This window comes from Diabrotica virgifera, chromosome 2 (genome assembly GCF_917563875.1).
Source record: "Diabrotica virgifera virgifera chromosome 2, PGI_DIABVI_V3a".
Taxonomy (NCBI): Eukaryota; Metazoa; Arthropoda; class Insecta; order Coleoptera; family Chrysomelidae; genus Diabrotica; species Diabrotica virgifera.
This window is the reverse complement of record NC_065444.1, coordinates 200,132,497-200,152,206: the sequence shown is the minus strand read 5'-3', so window position 1 is coordinate 200,152,206 and position 19,710 is coordinate 200,132,497. Positions and strand designations below refer to the sequence as shown.

At 33.2% G+C, this 19,710-nt stretch overlaps 2 protein-coding genes across 2 annotated transcripts in view; both read left to right on the top strand.

The window, feature by feature from the left end:
* LOC126880343 (RING-type E3 ubiquitin-protein ligase PPIL2) overlaps positions 1-19,710 on the top strand; it is a 51,134-nt gene that overhangs the window by 1,212 nt on the left and 30,212 nt on the right. The gene's annotated exons all lie outside the window — the stretch shown is intronic.
* Positions 1,777-8,561, top strand: LOC126880342 (uncharacterized protein DDB_G0283697-like). The gene is made up of 2 exons (XM_050644145.1): positions 1,777-3,125; positions 3,199-8,561. The coding sequence occupies exon 2, from the start codon at positions 4,605-4,607 to the stop codon at positions 6,204-6,206; it is 1,602 nt and encodes a 533-aa protein (XP_050500102.1). The 5' UTR covers positions 1,777-3,125; positions 3,199-4,604; the 3' UTR covers positions 6,207-8,561.

Below are 19,710 nucleotides of genomic sequence, written 5' to 3'. Positions count from 1 at the left end.
GTAGATATCCCAGTGTGGAATGGAGTTAATAGGGCATTCAAAAAATATGTGATTAAGATTTTCTATGGACCTACATTCGCAATAGGGATTGTCTGTCAGGTTCATCCTATGCAAGTTTTCTTTTGTTAGACAGTGTCCTGTACCTAACCTAATAATTTTAGTGATGTGTCTTCAATCTATGAATGGAAGAATGGCAAACCATTTATTTTTAGGAAAGGTAGGTTGTACTTTTCGGTATTGATAGTCTTTGATTCTGATTAGGTTATTCCATTTATTTCTGAATTCATCGTATACTTTAGACTTAATGTCAGTATATATGTCTTGGAAATCGAGGGGCATGGCCATTGGTATATTCAAATTTCTTCCTATATTAGCTAGAGTGTCAGCTTCTTCATTACCTAGGATATTTGAATGTCTTGGTATCCATGCTAATCTGATATCAAAGCCATTTTCAGTTGCATGAGCTATATTTTTGACTGCACAACTGCTAATTTTTTCAATTGCACTGCTGGAAAAAATAATTATTCTGAATAAGTTTTTCCTAAGTGCTAATTTAATTGCCTCGTAGATTCCAATGACCTCTGTGTTACATATGGAGAGGTGATTTGGTAACTTTGAGCTGTATTTGATGTTAATATCTGGTATACTGATTCCAAACCCTGTTGTAAGATCTTTCTTCGATGCATCAGTGAATATAAAGGTATGGGTTGCTTTATATTTTTTCTGTGTTTATAAAAAATTGTTCTTTGATCATGGGATAATTTTTTTTAGATTCAATGGGACTGTCTTCACTATACTACACAGTGTATTATAAGGGAGTTCATAGCAAGGGAAGTTGTTTGACTTATAAATGTCCTTGAGGTATGGCATGAATTCAGCTAAACCAGGTATCGAATAGGGCGTATTGTCATCTCTCCAAAAAGCCGGTATTAACATTCTTCTGGTATTTGAAATTAATTTGGTTAGAGGGTGGTTTCTAATACATGTAATTTTCTTCAAGAACCCTATGGTTAATAGTTCCCTTCTTTGTTTTGGTTCTAGAAAGTTTGCCTCTGCTAATAGTGCTACATGTGTAGTTGACTTCATACAACCAAGAGCTACTCTAACACCTTCAAAAAAGATTGAATCTAATTTATTTAAGATTGATTTATTGGCTGGCTTTATAAAGAGTCCACTGAAGTCTAAGTGGGATCTCATAAGTCCCTGAAATGCCATCAAAAGGGTGTGCGGGTCAGCTTCCTACCATACTCTGCTTATGAGAGATTTTTTGCTTTTGTGATATTATTTGTTATGTGTGTATCTCATTTGAGGTGTTGCTGGAATTTTATTCCAAGGTATTTCACTTGTGGTTTATAATTCATTTGATGTCCATTAATTTGGATAATAGGTGGGGTGTTTCTCCTGTGTTCCTTTGTGAACCATATTGCATCACACTTTTCCAGTGAAAGGGATAATCCATGATCTATTAGGAATTCTTGTATATTATTAAGTGCCATGTTGATGTTTTGTCCCATGTATATTCTACATTTATGCCTTTTATGAAGACAACTAGGTGATCTGCATATCCCATTATTTTACATCTCCCCAAGGGAGTATTAAACAAATCGGCTATATATATATATATATATATATATATATATATATATATATATATATATATATATATATATATATATATATATTGTTATATTTCTATTTGATCTGAAAATTAATTTTTGATAATTATAAAAAGGATTCAATTTAATATAAAATATTTTCAATTTTCTCAACCACGGGCATATAAATTTAGAACAACCTGTATACAACAAATTGTTATATTTAATTTTAAGAAGTGATTTTTTTAATTTTAAGAAGATATATCTGCAACAATTATTTCCGATTCACTCTCTGTTCTTCTTGCTATTCAAACTATAGATTTTCCCAATAACAGTTCAAATATTTATATCCTACTAATTAAGAAAATCCTTTTTGAAATTCATAAAAATAAAAGAAGAGTGAACTTTTTATGGGTTAAGGCTCATATAGGACTAACGCATAATGAATATGTTGATAGGTTGGCTAAAAAAGCCATTGAATATGGTACTTCACATAATCGTAAGTTTTGCATATCTGACTTAGTTAACACTATTAAGCATCGAGTTAAAAATCAGTGGAGTCAATCATGGCGAGATCTTTGTAAACAATCCAAATCTCAGTATTCACTGATTCAACCTTCTGTTCCAAATATATATTGGTTTAAAAATTACATAGTACCTCGAAGATATATAACAACATTAATTAGAATGAAGTTTGGACATGCATGTTTCCCTCTACATCTAGCAAGAATTAAAGTTTTTGATTCAAATCTTTGTACAGAATGTCAGAAGGTTGGTGACTTAAATCATACTTTCTTTGAGTGCGCAAAATATATTCCATGCACATATAATTTAATCCAAGATTTAATAAAATGTAATGTTTTTCCACCTTTCAATGTATCCTATCTATTGTCTCTGAACAGCAAGAATATATACAGTCGGAAAAATTAAAGAATACCCATGAACGAACATATAAAACACGCTGTATTTTCCTGTCACCGTGTCACAAAGAAAATTGCCCAGCGCAAGTACATGTAATAATAATTATTACATGTACTTGCGCTTGCCAATTTTTGGTGTGACACGGTGACAGGAAAATACAGCGTGTTTTATATGTTCGTTCATGGGTATTCTTTCATTTTTCCTACTGTATGATTGTTTAATGAAATTTATCTGTGAAACTAAAATTAATCTCTAAACTTGTTAATCCTGATAATTTAGTATATTATGTACATATGAAAAAAGAAGAAGAAGAAGAAGAAGATACATAATGGAAAATGTGGTGAGCAACTTGGACAGTCCATAGCGGCCAGCTTTTGAACTGAGTAGAGAGCTGTAGAAGAGTTTGCTATGGAACTCTAAGGACCTCATTGCCTTCCTTATGTATGAACAGAAAACAAAAAAAAAAGTTGTGACTGGCTAAATGACACCCAAGTCAATGCCATAAAAAACAAAAAAAAAAAAAAAAAGAAGTGATTAAACGAAACTCGGGAAAATGCGCTTAGAATAAACAAAGTGAATGGCGCGTACCATTATCGTTGTTCGCGGAAGGTTCGATCATTAGCCTATGCTAAATAAGACTCAGTTGAAATAGATAATAGGTCATTATCGTTGTTCGCGGAAGGTTCGATCATTAGCCTATGCTAAATAAGACTCAGTTGAAGTAGATAATAGGTCATTAAATTTTGTAAATAGTAGAAAGTAATTTTAGAATGGGAATTAACTATTTTTTTTGGAAATCCATTAAGCATATTTAGAAAGATGAAAAATGGGTTTTGAGGAATACTGCGAATGAGAGTTGGTGGTGGAAGGTTGATTTGTGAATCTGGAAGGGATATTTAGAAAGTAGGTGAATGACTGAAAAGAGAGAGCAGAATGTTTTGAGCTGTCGAGAAGTGAAGTCCAGTAGTAGACGGTAGTGTACGGAGAGTGAGAAAGCCGGTGTAGTTCCGTGAGTGTGGAGTATCTATCGTGGAACGAGAGGTAGGCCAGGTTGAGAGTAAAAGAACCTCCTTGAGCCAAGAGTGTCCCGGTAGCTGATTGCAGTTTCGAAAAAGGTAGAATACAGCATCACGACAGAAGCAGGAACGAGAGCTATACGAGCTAGTTTTCAAAGGAGAACATTACTGAAAGCCAGGACGAGGTTTTGATCGCAGCCAAGGATAGCAGGAAACGGGTCTTGTGTGAAGACATTCTCAGTTCACCAGAAAAAGGTCAGTCTCATTTGTTTGGACATGAATGTATGGGTTTTCTTATTAAATACCACATTATAAATTGAAGAACATAATAAATAATATCAGAAAAGCTTCATCAAACTTAAATAGAATTGTTGCTAATAAATCCTAATAGTTAAATGTTAATAAAAACTTTCAATTGGAAACCAAAAGGAAATAAGATTCCCATTTGTAAATGTTATGTTTAAGAATAATAAGATCTAGCAAATATTAAGCAGTGATTGCCATTTAAATAAAATAAACAATATTTTAATAAAATTGTAACCCATATGTGTGTATTATTTTACTCTTTTCTTTCCTATCCCGATTAGGAACCATTGAGAAATACTTAGAAGCCACGAGATTAAGTAATTAATTTTATAATTCGCCCTGAGATTGAAAACATATTGATATGTGATCTGGTAAATTAATTAGATTATGATTAATGCATTGATTAAATTAAATGACATATAAGAATATTATCTCATATCAATAATAAAGATCACATCAACTGTCGTCCAACGTGGAAAGCATTGAAAAGTATTTCTAGTGGCAAATTTGAAGGATAGAAAGAGTAAAGCCGGTATTTGAAAATTTATATGCCTGTGGTAAAAAGTGAGATACTTACATTTGATAACATAAAATTTTAGATCTCTTTAGGTACAAATTTTACATAACTGATTTAATATTTTATTTTTACGATATTTACATTTGATATATTTATTGACAATTTATAATATTTGGGTGAGAAAAAGTCGTCTTGGTAACATACTAGTAAAATTTCATATTTGGCGGGGACAGTACGTCTTGAAAACAAATGTCTGTGACAAGAAGCCAAAGCAAAGACAACAAAAAACAAAAAGAACATTCAAATCAAGAGAATAATTCAGACCAAGAAGATATTTTAGACAAGACAATCATGGCATCAGAACAGCAAGAATTATCAGGAATAGATAAATTATTACAAATGATGCAACTCCAGTCACAAAGAATGGAACAGAAAATGGATGAAACACAACAAAAACTGGATGACAATCAAAGAGAAACAAAACAAACAATGGATAAAAATCAGGAGGAAACAAAACAAGCAATGGAGAAAAATCAGGAAGAAACATCAAAGAAAATGGATAAAGTGGATCAAAAAATGGATGAAACACAACAAAAAATGGATGAAACACAACAAAAAATGGATGAAACACAACAAAAAATGGATAAAACACAACAAAAATTGGATCAAAAAATGGATGAAACAAAAAGAATAATGCAAGAAAATCAGAAGGAAACAAAACAAGCCATAGAAGAGAACAACAAGAAAATGGAGGAACGCATAGAAAAGTATGAAATGAAAATTCAAGATAAAATAAAGGAGTTAACGAATGGCCAGAAAAAGGAACTAGAAAATTTGGAAAACAAGTTGCAAAACGCTATTCAAGCAGACATAGAAGAAGTGGAAAGAAAGATTGCGGAAATCAATACGCAACAGAATGTCGGAGAAAGAAGAGAAATGGTTATACATAGCACAGATGACGTGAAGATAAGGTTTGGCGGGGATGTAAGAAGATTACACCCAGTGCCGTTCATAAATAGCCTGAAAAAGAAAATACAGCACATCGGAAATTTCGAAACAGCAAAAGAAACTATCAGAAACCATCTCAAATATGAAGCAAGCCTATGGTTCGATAGCAAAGAAGAAGAATTCGGCAATTGGCAACAATTTGAACAAAAATTTTTGAATTATCTCTGGGGAAAGGTCCAACAATTGGAAATTAACAAGGAATTGCAAAATGGGAAATATAATGATAGGATGGGTGTATCAGAAAGGACATATGCTTTGCAAATTTACAATAATGCAAAACATTTACAATATAATTACTCATCGGAACAATTAGTCGAACTGATTGCAAGACATTTCGAGGAAACGCTGGAAGACCATATCACATTGCAAAACTACAAAGACATAGATAGTTTATGCCAATTCCTACAAATAAGAGAATCACGTCTAAGAGAAAGAAAATCAAGAAGGTCGCGAGAAGATTACAGGCCCCGAGAAACACAAGATTACAGAGATAGAAATCAAGATAGGAGGGACTATACAAGACGAGATTTTAATCCCAGAAGGGAAAACGAAAATAGAGACAACGGAAGAGGAAATTATGAACAAAGAAATAGGCAATGGTATGAGGACAGAAATCGAGAATACCAGAATAGAAACACCACACGCTCAAATCAAGAAAACAGAAATAATGGTAGACAAAATGAACAGGGATATCGAGAAAACCGAAACAGATCCGACAGACCAAGAGAAAATAGAAGAGAAGTAAATAATACCCAGACACATGAATATGACGGAGAGAGACATTATGACGAAAATATAAACAACGATGAGCAACCGGCGTCTTTTCACGACGGCGCTCACTAAAAACCAAAAATCAAACAGGAATCTTTTGTAACCCCAAGGAGTTTATTAAATTGGCAAGAAACAACGAAAAGAAAAATGGAGTTAATTTAAAATTTGTGGATGGATTTATCAACGAGAAACCAATTAAAATTATGATAGACACTGGATCTGAAATAACATTGGTCAACAGAAAAGTAATAGAAGAAGTTAACTTAACAAATTTAATTTACAAAATACCTAGGGTAAATTTAGTGGGCGCAAACAAACGGACATTGGCAACTATAAATGAAGGCATACGAGTAATGGTACGACTGTGTAAGAAGATGTATGCACTACAATGTGTAATAATGCCAAACATGTCACATGACATGATAGTAGGAGTTGACGAATTGGCAGAAAAACATGTAGTGATAGATTTTAAAAATAATACGATGAATCTAACAGAAGAAAAAGAAGAAGAACAGGACAAGGAACAGGAGAAACAAAATACGGACGAATCAGGTAAAGAACAAACAGTGGAAATGAATTTGGCAACGAAGCAAGGACAAAGAAGAAAAGGGAGAGAAAGTCAGAAAAAGACAAAAGAAAATGAAACCTGTGGCTCCTCAAAAGAAGAGTTGAGCCCAGAAGAAGAAAAATTGAGAGTATCAAAAGCAAAAGAAAACTGGGATTCCTCAAAAGAAGAGATGAGCTCAGGAGAAGAAGAAATAAAGCTAACAAATGAAAGCGAAAAAGATATGACGAAACAGTGGCATTTGAAGAGGAGGCATATGAAAACGAGGATGCAGAATACACGGTAAAAATATGTGAAAAATCTGAGGAAAAAGACAGAAGATTGATATGGGAAAAAGGGAAAGACAACATAATAGCCGACACTCTAACACAGGATGAAGACACTGAAAATAAGGAAACAATTACTCTACAGGTGGGACTAATTAGAGTAATACAAGAAGAAGGGGTATAAGACGTAGATTAAAGTAAGGAAATATACAGGGAGTTGGTTTTGCCTCGAGAAAATTTATTTAAAAATGCAGATAAATTTTATCGAATACAAGGCGGGGATTTGTTATATTTCTATTTGATCTGAAAATTAAATTTTGATAATTATAAAAAGGATTCAATTTAATATAAAATATTTTCAATTTTCTCAACCACGGGCATATAAATTTAGAACAACCTGTATACAACAAATTGTTATATTTAATTTTAAGAAGTGATTAAACGAAACTCGGGAAAATGCGCTTAGAATAAACAAAGTGAATGGCGCGTACCATTATCGTTGTTCGCGGAAGGTTCGATCATTAGCCTATGCTAAATAAGACTCAGTTGAAGTAGATAATAGGTCATTAAATTTTGTAAATAGTAGAAAGTAATTTTAGAATGGGAATTAACTATTTTTTTTGGAAATCCATTAAGCATATTTAGAAAGATGAAAAATGAGTTTTGAGGAATACTGCGAATGAGAGTTGGTGGTGGAAGGTTGATTTGTGAATCTGGAAGGGATATTTAGAAAGTAGGTGAATGACTGAAAAGAGAGAGCAGAATGTTTTGAGCTGTCGAGAAGTGAAGTCCAGTAGTAGACGGTAGTGTACGGAGAGTGAGAAAGCCGGTGTAGTTCCGTGAGTGTGGAGTATCTATCGTGGAACGAGAGGTAGGCCAGGTTGAGAGTAAAAGAACCTCCTTGAGCCAAGAGTGTCCCGGTAGCTGATTGCAGTTTCGAAAAAGGTAGAATACAGCATCAGGACAGAAGCAGGAACGAGAGCTATACGAGCTAGTTTTCAAAGGAGAACATTACTGAAAGCCAGGACGAGGTTTTGATCGCAGCCAAGGATAGCAGGAAACGGGTCTTGTGTGAAGACATTCTCAGTTCACCAGAAAAAGGTCAGTCTCATTTGTTTGGACATGAATGTATGGGTTTTTCGTATTAAATACCACATTATAAATTGAAGAACATAATAAATAATATCAGAAAAGCTTCATCAAACTTAAATAGAATTGTTGCTAATAAATCCTAATAGTTAAATGTTAATAAAAACTTTCAATTGGAAACCAAAAGGAAATAAGATTCCCATTTGTAAAGGTTATGTTTAAGAATAATAAGATCTAGCAAATATTAAGCAGTGATTGCCATTTAAATAAAATAAACAATATTTTAATAAAATTGTAACCCATATGTGTGTATTATTTTACTCTTTTCTTTCCTATCCCGATTAGGAACCATTGAGAAATACTTAGAAGCCACGAGATTAAGTAATTAATTTTATAATTCGCCCTGAGATTGAAAACATATTGATATGTGATCTGGTAAATTAATTAGATTATGATTAATGCATTGATTAAATTAAATGACATATAAGAATATTATCTCATATCAATAATAAAGATCACATCAATATATATATATATATATATATATATATATATATATATATATATATATGTTAAATATAATTGTGCTTAACGGTGAACCTTGTGGAAGGCCCTTGGTTGCAGTTATTGGTTCAATGAAAGATCCATCATTGTCTCTAGTCCAGGGACCGAAGCTTTTCACCTCGCAATTTTTACAGAATGAATCGATTTGCTTGAAAATTTGAGAATAAGTAGTGGATAGTCCAAGGATCAAAATCTATATGATGCCGAAAGGCGCTTTTACCATGGGAGTGGTTGCCACCCCATCTCGGGGGTGGAAATTTTTTATTTTGCCGCAAAACTTGATAAAAACGTTCATTCTAAGCAAAAAATTTTCTATACATTTTTTTGATAAAATTAATAGTTTTCGATTTATTCGCTATCGAAAGTCTTAGTTTTATATTCACGGTGTGCAAGTACTTGGAAGGGAATTGAGAAACGATTGTGCGCGAATAGTAGAGAAATATTGCAACTTTCTTAAATAATTCATATTGTCAAATGAAATTGTCAAATTGACATACATTTCATATCTACTGTCAAGGAAGTAGAAAAATTATATGTTGCTCCACAATATTGATATGATATGCAATTATTATATAAAGGTAAATTTAATTAATTGTATTTTGCTTGCAGTATTGCATTTTAATAACTAATTTTATTTAATACATACAATTGTTCACGTTTTAATAACATAACCTGAATCTTATTTTTTCTTCTTATTATTTTTTTGGACTCTGGCCTTGACAATTATCCAGTAACCAGGACTAATATAATTGGCCAATGTAATTAAAAGTGTGAATAAAGTTGCAGAGCGTAGAAATAGGTGTCGCTTTACCGAACTTGCACAGTCCCAGTAGAAAAAATCAATGTTTTACCAATTATACTCATTTACGATTCACTCAATTTTTGCTGTAGAAAAAATCTTTTCAAACCAACTTCTTGGGAATTAAATAACCTACAATTTCATCTTTAAACATTTTTTCGTATCTCTGATGCTAATCTTTCTATTCTGAAGAAAATGGCATCATTTACGAAACTACAAAAATTCGTTATTCACTTTTAACTCTAGTTTTTTAAAAACTAATCATTTTAAGCCACTCAAACTTCTAGAATCTATTAATAATACATAAATAAAGAAGAATGAATAAGGCCAATGACTAAAATCACCGCTAACTTACATTATTATGCTTCCAATTGGATTTCTCTTTTTTTTTTCAAAAAAATATATTGATTTTTTAACCATAACTTTTTTATTTTTTTATCTTAGAAAGTTTGGTGAAAAAGAATTTTGTAGCTTTTTACAAGATCTATAAGCATATTATTATTCAATCTTTTAAAAATCCTCAGTCTCAAAAAGAGGTGACTTTGAAAGGGTCGGTAAAGATGGTTTTTGCATGTTATTACAAGTTTTAATTGTCAATAGTTCACTAATTTTTGCCATAGAAAAAATTTTTGCAAACTAGACTCTTGGGAATTAAATAAGCTACAATTTTATTATTAAACATTTTTTCGTATCTCTGATGCTAATCTTTCTATTCTGAAGAAAAATCCATTTTTTTTTCAAACTACAAAAATTCTTTATTTGCTTTTAACCCCATTTTTTTTTAAAACCAATCATTCTAGGTCGGTCAAACTTCTAGAACCTATTAATAATACATAAATAAAGAAGACCAAATAAGGTCAATGGCTAATTTAAATTAGGGTAGTGATTAGGGCAGTTGCTTCCGATCACTTTTGCGCTAAAAAAAATAGGGACTGATATTCTTTTTTATTATAAGTCACTTAATTTTTGAGCTAGACTTTTTTCTATTTCTGGAGATAGATATTTTTAAATATTTTAAATTAGTTTCAACAAGTTATCCTCGAAAAATGCATAGTTTTCCCATCTTTTGACTTTGAAACTACAATATTTAGCATTTGACGAAGAAGAGCTATAATAAAGTATAGCTCGATTACTATTGGTCTTAAAGAGAATTTTAAAAAACGGTTTTGTTTATTTTTTCAAAAGGTACATTTTTGTTAAATAAAGTTGTTTTGATAAAACGAAATATTTTGGAGTTATTAGCAGAAAACTTATTAAAAACATTGATTTTTTCGATATAAAACTAACATGTTGTTTTGAAGCTATTTGTGACGGATATACTTGAGTTGGGATTGATTTCAGGTAATTGAATGAACTATCTTTTAGTAAAGTCGTCCGAGGAACGTAACTCATAAAAAATATTGGCAATATCATTTTAAAGTCTTCTACTTTAAAATGTATAATATACGTCTGAATTGCCAATATAAATGAGTCAGAATAAATAAATTATTAGAAGAATTTTTTTACTTAGCAACATTTTTGTTTATTTTAGTAGTATTTTGTATTTTGACAACGAAACCCGATTTGGGCTTCGAAACGTTAATAAAATCATTTTTTTGGTAAAATTGTGGCTTCCATCCATCCAATGGCACTACAGCCCAAATCGAGCCTTGGCCTCCTTCAATAAGCTTCTCCAATCATTTCGATTTACCGCTGTTCTTTTCCATGAACGCGTTCTCAGAAAGTTCCTGGCATCCTCATCGACTTCGTCTTCCCATCTCTTTTTAGGTCTTCCAACAGGGCTTCTTCCCTGCATTCTTGCATTCAGCAATTTTCTGGGGATTCTACTCTCATGCATGCGGACCACGTGCCCTGCCCACCGTAATCTCTGCAGTTTAGTGTGTTGTGCTAGAGTTGGTTCGCTATATTGCTCGTATATTTCTCTATTATACCTAATTCGCCAGTTGTTATTTTCACTTATTGGGCCCAGTATCCTACGTAATACTTTTCTTTCAAACACATCTAATGCATTGGCAGATTTTTGTGTCACCACCCATGTTTCGCAGCCATAACTTACTATAGGCCTGATTATTGTTTTATATACCCGGAGTTTTGTTTTCCGGTGTACGTCTCGCGATTTGAATATGTGGCCCATCGCAAAATAGGCTTTATTTGCCGGCACAAGCCTTCTATTTATTTCCGGTTCTTCTTCATTGCTTGCAACCAGATCCATTCCTAGGTACGTGAATCTATTCACATGTTCTATATCGTCAATAAAGTGTTGTTGCGCCGGTCTATTTGATCTGATTTGTATGAGTAGTTTTGTTTTATTTGTGTTTATTGCTAGCCCTACTGCTTCTGCACTCTGTTTCAACTCAACGTAGGTTTCTTCCGCTGCATTCATTGTTCTGCTCATTATGTTTATATCATCCGCGTATGCTGCTAATTGGGTAGATTTGTTTGTAAGTATGTTATTTCCGCTTACCGTCAACCGTCTAATTACATATGCAAGAACAAGATTAAAAAGCGTTGGAGCCAGTCCGTCGCCTTGTTTCAGTCCTTGCGTTATCGTAAACGCATCAGTGATCTGTCCTTGAATACATACTTGTGCTTCTGTTTCTGTCATTGTCATTTGCACTAGTCGTATTAATTTTGGTGGTATGCCAAATTCTTCCAATATATTAGGTAGAATTGTTCTATCTATTGAATCATAGGCTTGTTTAAAATCTACAAAGAGATTGTAAACGTCCATGTCATATTCCCATGCTTTGGCTAGTATTTGTTTAACTGTAAATAGTTGGTCAATGGTAGATCTATTTTGCCTAAACCCTGCTTGATATTCCCCGATGATTTTTTCCGTGAGAGGTTGAAGTCTTCGATTAAGGATGTTTGTGAATATTTTGTATCCCGAACAAAGTAAAGAGATGCCTCTATAATTCTGACACAACAGTTTGTCTCCTTTTTTATGAATAGGGCAGATTATACTTTTCTTCCATTGTTGGGGGATTTTTTCTTCTATCCATATCTCTCGTATTAGCTGATACATCTGTTGTGTCAAATTCCTTCCTCCTTGCTTGAGTAGTTCTGCCGGTATTTTATCTATTCCCGGTGCTTTATGGCTTTTTTGTATGTGGATTGCCGTTTGGACCTCCTCTAGCGTTGGGGGTCTAGTTAATTCATTTTCTTCTCCATCTTCCCCCTGCTCTTGTTGTTGTACCTCCTGCCGTGCCTGCTGCTGCCTCTGTTGTTGTAATGGTGGTTGTGCCCCTTTGTTTAATACTTCCTTAAAATATGTCATCCAGGTTATCTTAATTTCGTCCATATCGCTAATGATTTCACCCTTCTTATTTTTGCAGAGGCTAGTCTTCGGTTTGTATCCCTGTCTTAAATGTTTAATAAGTTGGTATGCACTACGTGTTTCGTTTTCCTTAAACTCCCTCTCTATGTTTAGTATCCGTTGGTTTTCGTACTTTCTCTTTTTCTGCCTGCACAGTTTATCTGCTCTTCGTCTTTTGTTCTCAAATTCTGTTTTTCTCTCTCTAGTACGTCTGAGTATGTAATTCTTATGTGCTTCATTTCTTTCCTGTATAGCTTGTTTGCATTCTTCATCGAACCATGTTTCTTCTCTCCGTTGTGTCTTTATTCCTATGACTTCTTTCGCTGTGTTTAGTATGATACTGCTTATGGTGTTCCATTGATTTTCTATTGTGGAGTCTGCTCTGTTTTCTTCTAGTAATTTTTCATCAACTGTTCTCTCAAATCTTTCTTGTACCTCAGGGACTTTTAGGTTATCTAAGTTTAGTTTTTCTTGTTTTGGATATTGTTCCTTTACCTGTCGACTGATTTTGCATCTAAACCGTGTCTGCACTAGTAGATGGTCTGAGTCACAGCTTGCGCCACGTCTGCTTTTTACATCTAATATACTCGTCGCCATTCTTTTTTCAGTCAGTATATGGTCTATTTGATTTATTGTGTTTCCGTCAGGTGATATCTAAGTGCCCTTATGTATGTCCCGATGTGGGAAGCATGTCGAACTGATAATCATATTCTTTCCAGCTGCGAAATCTATTAGAAACTGACCATTCTCATTTGTGTCTCTATGCAAACTATGTTTCCCTGTTACCCCTATGTACTCTTCTTCTTTTCCGATCTTGGCGTTTGTGTCGCCTATCACCATTTTAATGTCGGCTTATTTCCCATTAAAACTAGTTGATTATAAAACTAACACTTTCGATAGCGAATAAATCGAAAACTATTAATTTTATCACACAAATGTATAAAACGCTTTTTGCTTAGAATGAATGTTTTTACCAACTTTTTTGGTCAAAATATAATAAAAAATTTCCACATCCCCCCCCCCATGGTAAAAGCGCCTTTCGGCATCATATATATTTTGATCCTTGGACTATCCACTACTTATTCTCAAATTTTCAAGCAAATCGATCCATTCTGTAAAAATTGCGAGGTTTTGTCCTATTTTAAGCTTCATTACTTGGACTATTCTGGTATATATCAGTCTGTTTTGAATTAATTTGAGAATTACATTGTTCAGGTCTATAGGAATTTGAGTGTTGTTCATTTTCTGATATAATTTGTAAATATTGACATTATCATATATGCTGATTTTATATCCAAGAATACTGCTATTTAGGGATGGGAAAGACCTACCGGTTATAACCTAAAACCGGTTTTTTTACTACGCAATAATCGGTTTTACCGGTTGTTTTTTTGTCCCGGTTATAACCGGTTTTTTAATTTTAAAGTAATAGCCGGTGAAAAACCGGATAAGTGGAAAAAATAAAATTTTGAACTGACCGAAACCGATTTGACAACATTGATGACTTATTTCTATACTGATATGGATTGACATCGATTAGAATGGAGTATCGCAAACTAAAGCTCAATATAAATGTAACCTATTGGGTATTGGCTATTGACTAAAAAACCGAAAACCGGTTTTTGGAATAACCGTTTTTTTGACCGTTTATAATTGCCAGGTTAAACCGTAGGTGAAAAAAACCGGTATAACCGAAAACCGGCGTTTTGTCAACAACCGCCATCCCTACTGCTATTATTGATTCTGATAGGGTAAAGGCATTATATACATAAGTTGACAAGTATGCAATGTTGTCATTTATTCCTTTCCCTTTACGAAAACCTGTTTGGCTTTTGCCGAAAAGGTTTTTGTTTTCAAGAGTGTGGTCCAAACGGTTTTTAATGATGATTTCCATAGTTTTAGCTACGCATGAGGAGAGTATAATTGGTCTAAAACTCTCAGGTGGCGTGGGTTGTTTGATTGGCTTTAAGATTGATATTATGTTGAAGTTGTTACAATCTTGTGGCAGCTGCCCACCTTTTAATATATTATTTAATATGTCTATTAGTAAATACTTCATTCTAAAAGGAAGGTTTTTAATCATTAGATAGGATATGTCATCCATACCTGGAACTGATGATTTTTTATTGTTTATGGCCCAATTAAATTCATGAATGTTGAAAGGGGGACTGGTGTTATCTTCATTTATTTGCAATAGTTCGAAGTTTGGGTCAATGTCCACTGAAGACATTTTATTTAGAATGTCTTGCTTGAGATGGTCTGCATAATTTTGACATTTTGTTTTATTGTTTGTATTTGAGAATTTTTGAATTTTTTGCCAGACGTAACTACTGTTGGTTTCTCTATTTAGTGATGCACAAAAAGTTTTAAATTTTTCTTTGTTCTTGTTGTTAAGCCTCTTCCTTGTTTGTGCTGTTATTCTTTTTACATTAGTGTAGTTTTCTAGGGTTGGGGCATTGTTGAATTTTTCTATAAAGGCCTTTCTTTCTCTTATCCATTCTGAACATTCCTCGTCTCACCATGTTCCTGTCTTCTGAGTTGTCCCACAATTTTTATATGGTACATATAGCATTTTCAGCTGCCTTGTTGATAATATTACTCCAAACATTGTAGGTGACTACGTCCTGTGCCTCCAGTTGATTCACTATGTTGTTGTAAAATAGTTCCCAGTTTGCTTTATTAAAATTTCTTGTTTTGTAAGTGCCGAGATGGATGCTTGAAAAGCTGTTGTTGTTTTTCATGTTCACTTCTAGGACTGTAGGAAAGTGATTGCTATTACCGCAGTCTGAAAGGGTGTACCATGTTGTTTTTAAGGCTAGATCACTATTTACTATTGTTAAGTCTACTGCACTCAAGTGATTATTAGGATTTTGAAGGAGATTGGAAATTCGTCGTTCATTATCAGTCCATTATGAACTCAGAAATAATTTTCCCACCTCTGTTGGTTGGGCATTTGTCCCAAATAGGGTGGTGTGCATTAAAATCTCCCATTATAATGGTTTTGTTTGATTGAGTTATTATATATGTCAGACAATAGTTCATGATTTACATGAATATCAGAATTGCTGTACACTGGTGTTATTTATACTTCACCTACTTTAACAATTATGTATTGGATATTTTGTGTACTAACGATTTCAGCTCTATAGCTGAATCCAGCATAAGTACTATCAGCTCGAATAATTTTATAAGATGTAAGTGTAAACTGTTTAGTGTTTTTTAACCAGGTCTCATATTTAGTAAAAGTACATCTGGACTTTCCTGTGTTGCTAAGTTCATTAAATTTGTTCTATTAGAATTGATGCTTCGTAGATTCCATTGTATTATTTTAAATTTGTGCATTATTGTGTTTTTAGTTGTCAGATAAGTCAGCCAGGCCCATTGAAGATGGTCCTGGGCTGGTGTTTTGCCAAAGGAAATTTCCTATTGTATTTCTGTTATTTTTAGAAGTGTTTGAAAGATAATTGATAATTTGTTTCATTTCCTCCTCTTGAGTTAATGAACTTTTGTTAGTATTTTTAAGTGCACTACTAGGCTGCTGTGTATTAGATTCATAATGTGGACTGAAAGTTATAGGCTGTGAAGATTTCTGGCTTGTTGGCTGTCCATTGGGGAAGTTTAGACATTCTTCATGAGCTTTTCTGTCATAACCCTTTTTGGATTATTATTTTTTTATTTGGGTTGTTAGTCAGGGCTTGTTGGTATGTTCTTTTAGTTGTATTGGCTGTAAAATCTTGTGTTCTTCTTTCTGAGGGTTCAATATATACCTCTGGATTATCTGCCATTGTTTTGTTTCCCCGTACAACTGGAAATTCAGCTTTATTAATATAGTACTCTCCTTTTAGTTCATATTGCTTTTTAACTACTTCGTTTGCATCATAACATGTTATGTTTTCGAATGCCATAATTTCTTTGATATTTTTTTGTCTATTATATTCCGGACACATTTTTGATGTAGACTTATGTTCTTGTTTACACTAAAAGCACTTTGTAACGCATGTAAAATTTTGTGTTTCTTCCGTGTGTTTTTCCTGTCCACAGTTAAAGCATTTTTCTTTACTTTTGCAGTTATTTCTCGTATGACCATAGCGAAGGCACTTGTAACATTGTGTTACAGGGGGCACATATACATTAACTAATCTTTCCAGTCCATAGAATCGAATGGATCGCGGTAGTCTGACCCATCTAAAGGTAAGGAGCACCGTAGCTGTCGGTTCATATGATACATTGTCTTTCTGAATAGCCTTTCTGGTGAGACGTCTAGCATTTAGTATTTCTACACCCTGATATGCTTTGCAGTATTTGAGTAGCTCATCTTCTTTAATGTCTATATCTATCTGTCGTACAATGCCTTTACACGTAACAAAGTTGTAGGGTATGAAAATTTTATAGGCCTTTTCTAGTAGTATCTTATTATCTACAAATTTATTACCAGATGTGGCCTTTATGAATTCAATGCACACTCTGTTTAGACCTTTATTTTTAATTCCTTTTAGATCTGTTAAGCTCAAGTTAAAGATGTCCCTAGCTATTTTTATGTTGTTGACTTTATGTTGAATCCCACTTTTTCAGTGGACTCCAAGTATACAAAAAATGGACCATTATCATACTGCGAGTATTTAATTGTTGGTGTTTTTGTCATATGTATTATCATTAAATTTCTTTATACCACCTTTATTAGGTGGAATGTCAGGGGGGCGGGGGGCGGTGTCACCCATAATGAAAAACTACAAGTCCAACAATAGCAAAAATTCGATAAAATTAAACTAAAAAGCTAAACCAATCAAAAGCAAATACAAAATCGATCAAAAGCAAAAACAATAGTTGGAAACAATGCTCAACTTACCAGAAGCACGTGAACAAGTTTTGTTAATTTTGGAGCTACCCGCGGCGAAAAGTCTTATCACCACAAACGATAGCCACAGATTTGTCTATTTGGCCCTTGACTTCTTATCAGCGACAAATAAATAAATTGACAAAAAGTAACAACTGTTTTAGTAACAACCACTCAAACTGCATATTTAACTTAACTACTTGCGTTATTTCTTGACAGTGACAGTTCTTGAATTATCTGATATATCAACTGTCACTTTATAATGCGACGTTAAACCTCAAGTTGAGATAACTCTGTAGTTATACAAGGATGTGTAAGGTTAGATTCATCTTTTGACTTATTTTTAGACAGAAATCAAGTGAAGTTAGAAGCTAATAATTTAATAATTAAGAATAGAAAGGTAATACAATATTAAAAATTATGCAAAAATCAAATCGAGAGATATAAGTTGAAATTCTATTAACATAGGGATTTTATTTTAAGTAGGTACCTACTGAGTTTTCTATCCAGAGTTGCCAGATGATATTTTATAATTCCCCCACTTAGAAACTGAAATTCCCACAAATTGAAGCTCAAATCCCCAAATTTAAATTTTGGTCGCATTTTAATAAAGTAGTAGTCAAATGAAGAGAACAGTAAACCAAAATTATACTACTTATCAACGAGGGCCCTGGAAATAATTCATAGTTCCTATCATCTTTGATTATATGGAGTATAATATACAGTTCTATGTACATTCGCAAATTTAATTTACCATGACCCCTTAAAACCCTCCATAATTTTCTGCCCCCAAAAAATCCCACTACAATTTTTGCCCCCAAAAAATCCCACTACAATTTAAATGTTTCAAGGCGCTTTCAAATCACCCCAAAATTGTGGAAAATACACCAATCTGGCAACCCTGTTTCTATCTACTTTTTGATACACCACCGAACCCGAACAGCTGTTTGCTGTTCGGCACTGTTCGGTCATCGGTGGTGGCCGATGACGGGTATTTACTTTTACGGTTATCTACCCATCCTGTAGCATGTTCCGAACAATCTCTCGCACTTACTCCAACTTGTACTTTTCTTCATAAGGTTCTCTTTGTTACTTCAAACTTTGTTACTCAAATGTTATTTCTTTTTTTAACGTTTAAGAAATAACTATCTCATAACGGTGATGGATACATCACACCGAATTTACGTAAATAGTTATGGGCATCGTTATCCCTGCCTGAGAGTTATCTTAACTTTAACTCAAACGATAAAGATAACTTCGGTCATCCATCACAGGGCTGAATAAGAATTAATGTTTAAATACACTTTTGTACTTGTATTATTATTATTAAACATTGTTGTACTTACACTTGAGTCCAGGGTTCTTTACCCGTGCGTCTTAAAGTATACGAAATAAGTAGAAAATATATTCCACGCAACAGCAAGTGACAGAAAGTGGCTACTATTTCGATCACGGATTATATTAAAAAATTTGACGTTATCAAATAAATAAAATGTAAAATGTTAGTTTTGCTTTAAAATTTTGGTGTAGAATTACAGCTACATTTGAAATAGCTTAATAAATCCTTTGAATACCATTAGCGTAATTAAATATTTGTTCTAATATAAATATTTGACAATAAATATTTTCTTTTTGTTATTTATTTCACTTTTACGTAAACTTGAACAAAACCATTCATGTGAATGGATGTTGACTTTGTATGAAATTAACGAAAAAAAAAGAATACAATACACTTACCTTAAAATTTCAATCTCCAATATAAAATTAGTAGTGAACACAACTGTTTGTTTAATATAAATAATTTCTAAATGAAGGGTACACGAGAAAAACCGGTCAAGTCCATTTTTGTAAAAATTACATTTTTTACTCCATCTTGTAGTAAATTCCAGTTTGCATTTTCTGAAACCTTTAAACTAGGCAATAACAAGACAAGTCACGAGAAAAAGCCCTTAAATATATGCCCATACACGAGAGAAATAAGCTAAGTCCACGCGTTAACATCTAATAACTCAAAATGGTTAATCTGTGACAGCCGATTTTTTCCGTGTATTCTTCAAATGCAAAAACTGGACAAAAACATCAAAAAATCCAATAAACTGACAGTGACAAGTAAACAAACCAGAAACGTCACAAACACAAATTG

Bases quoted from the DNA above. Each gene is read 5' to 3' on its own strand.
- LOC126880342 (XM_050644145.1), top strand. From the start codon at position 4,605: ATGTCTGTGACAAGAAGCCAAAGCAAAGACAACAAAAAACAAAAAGAA.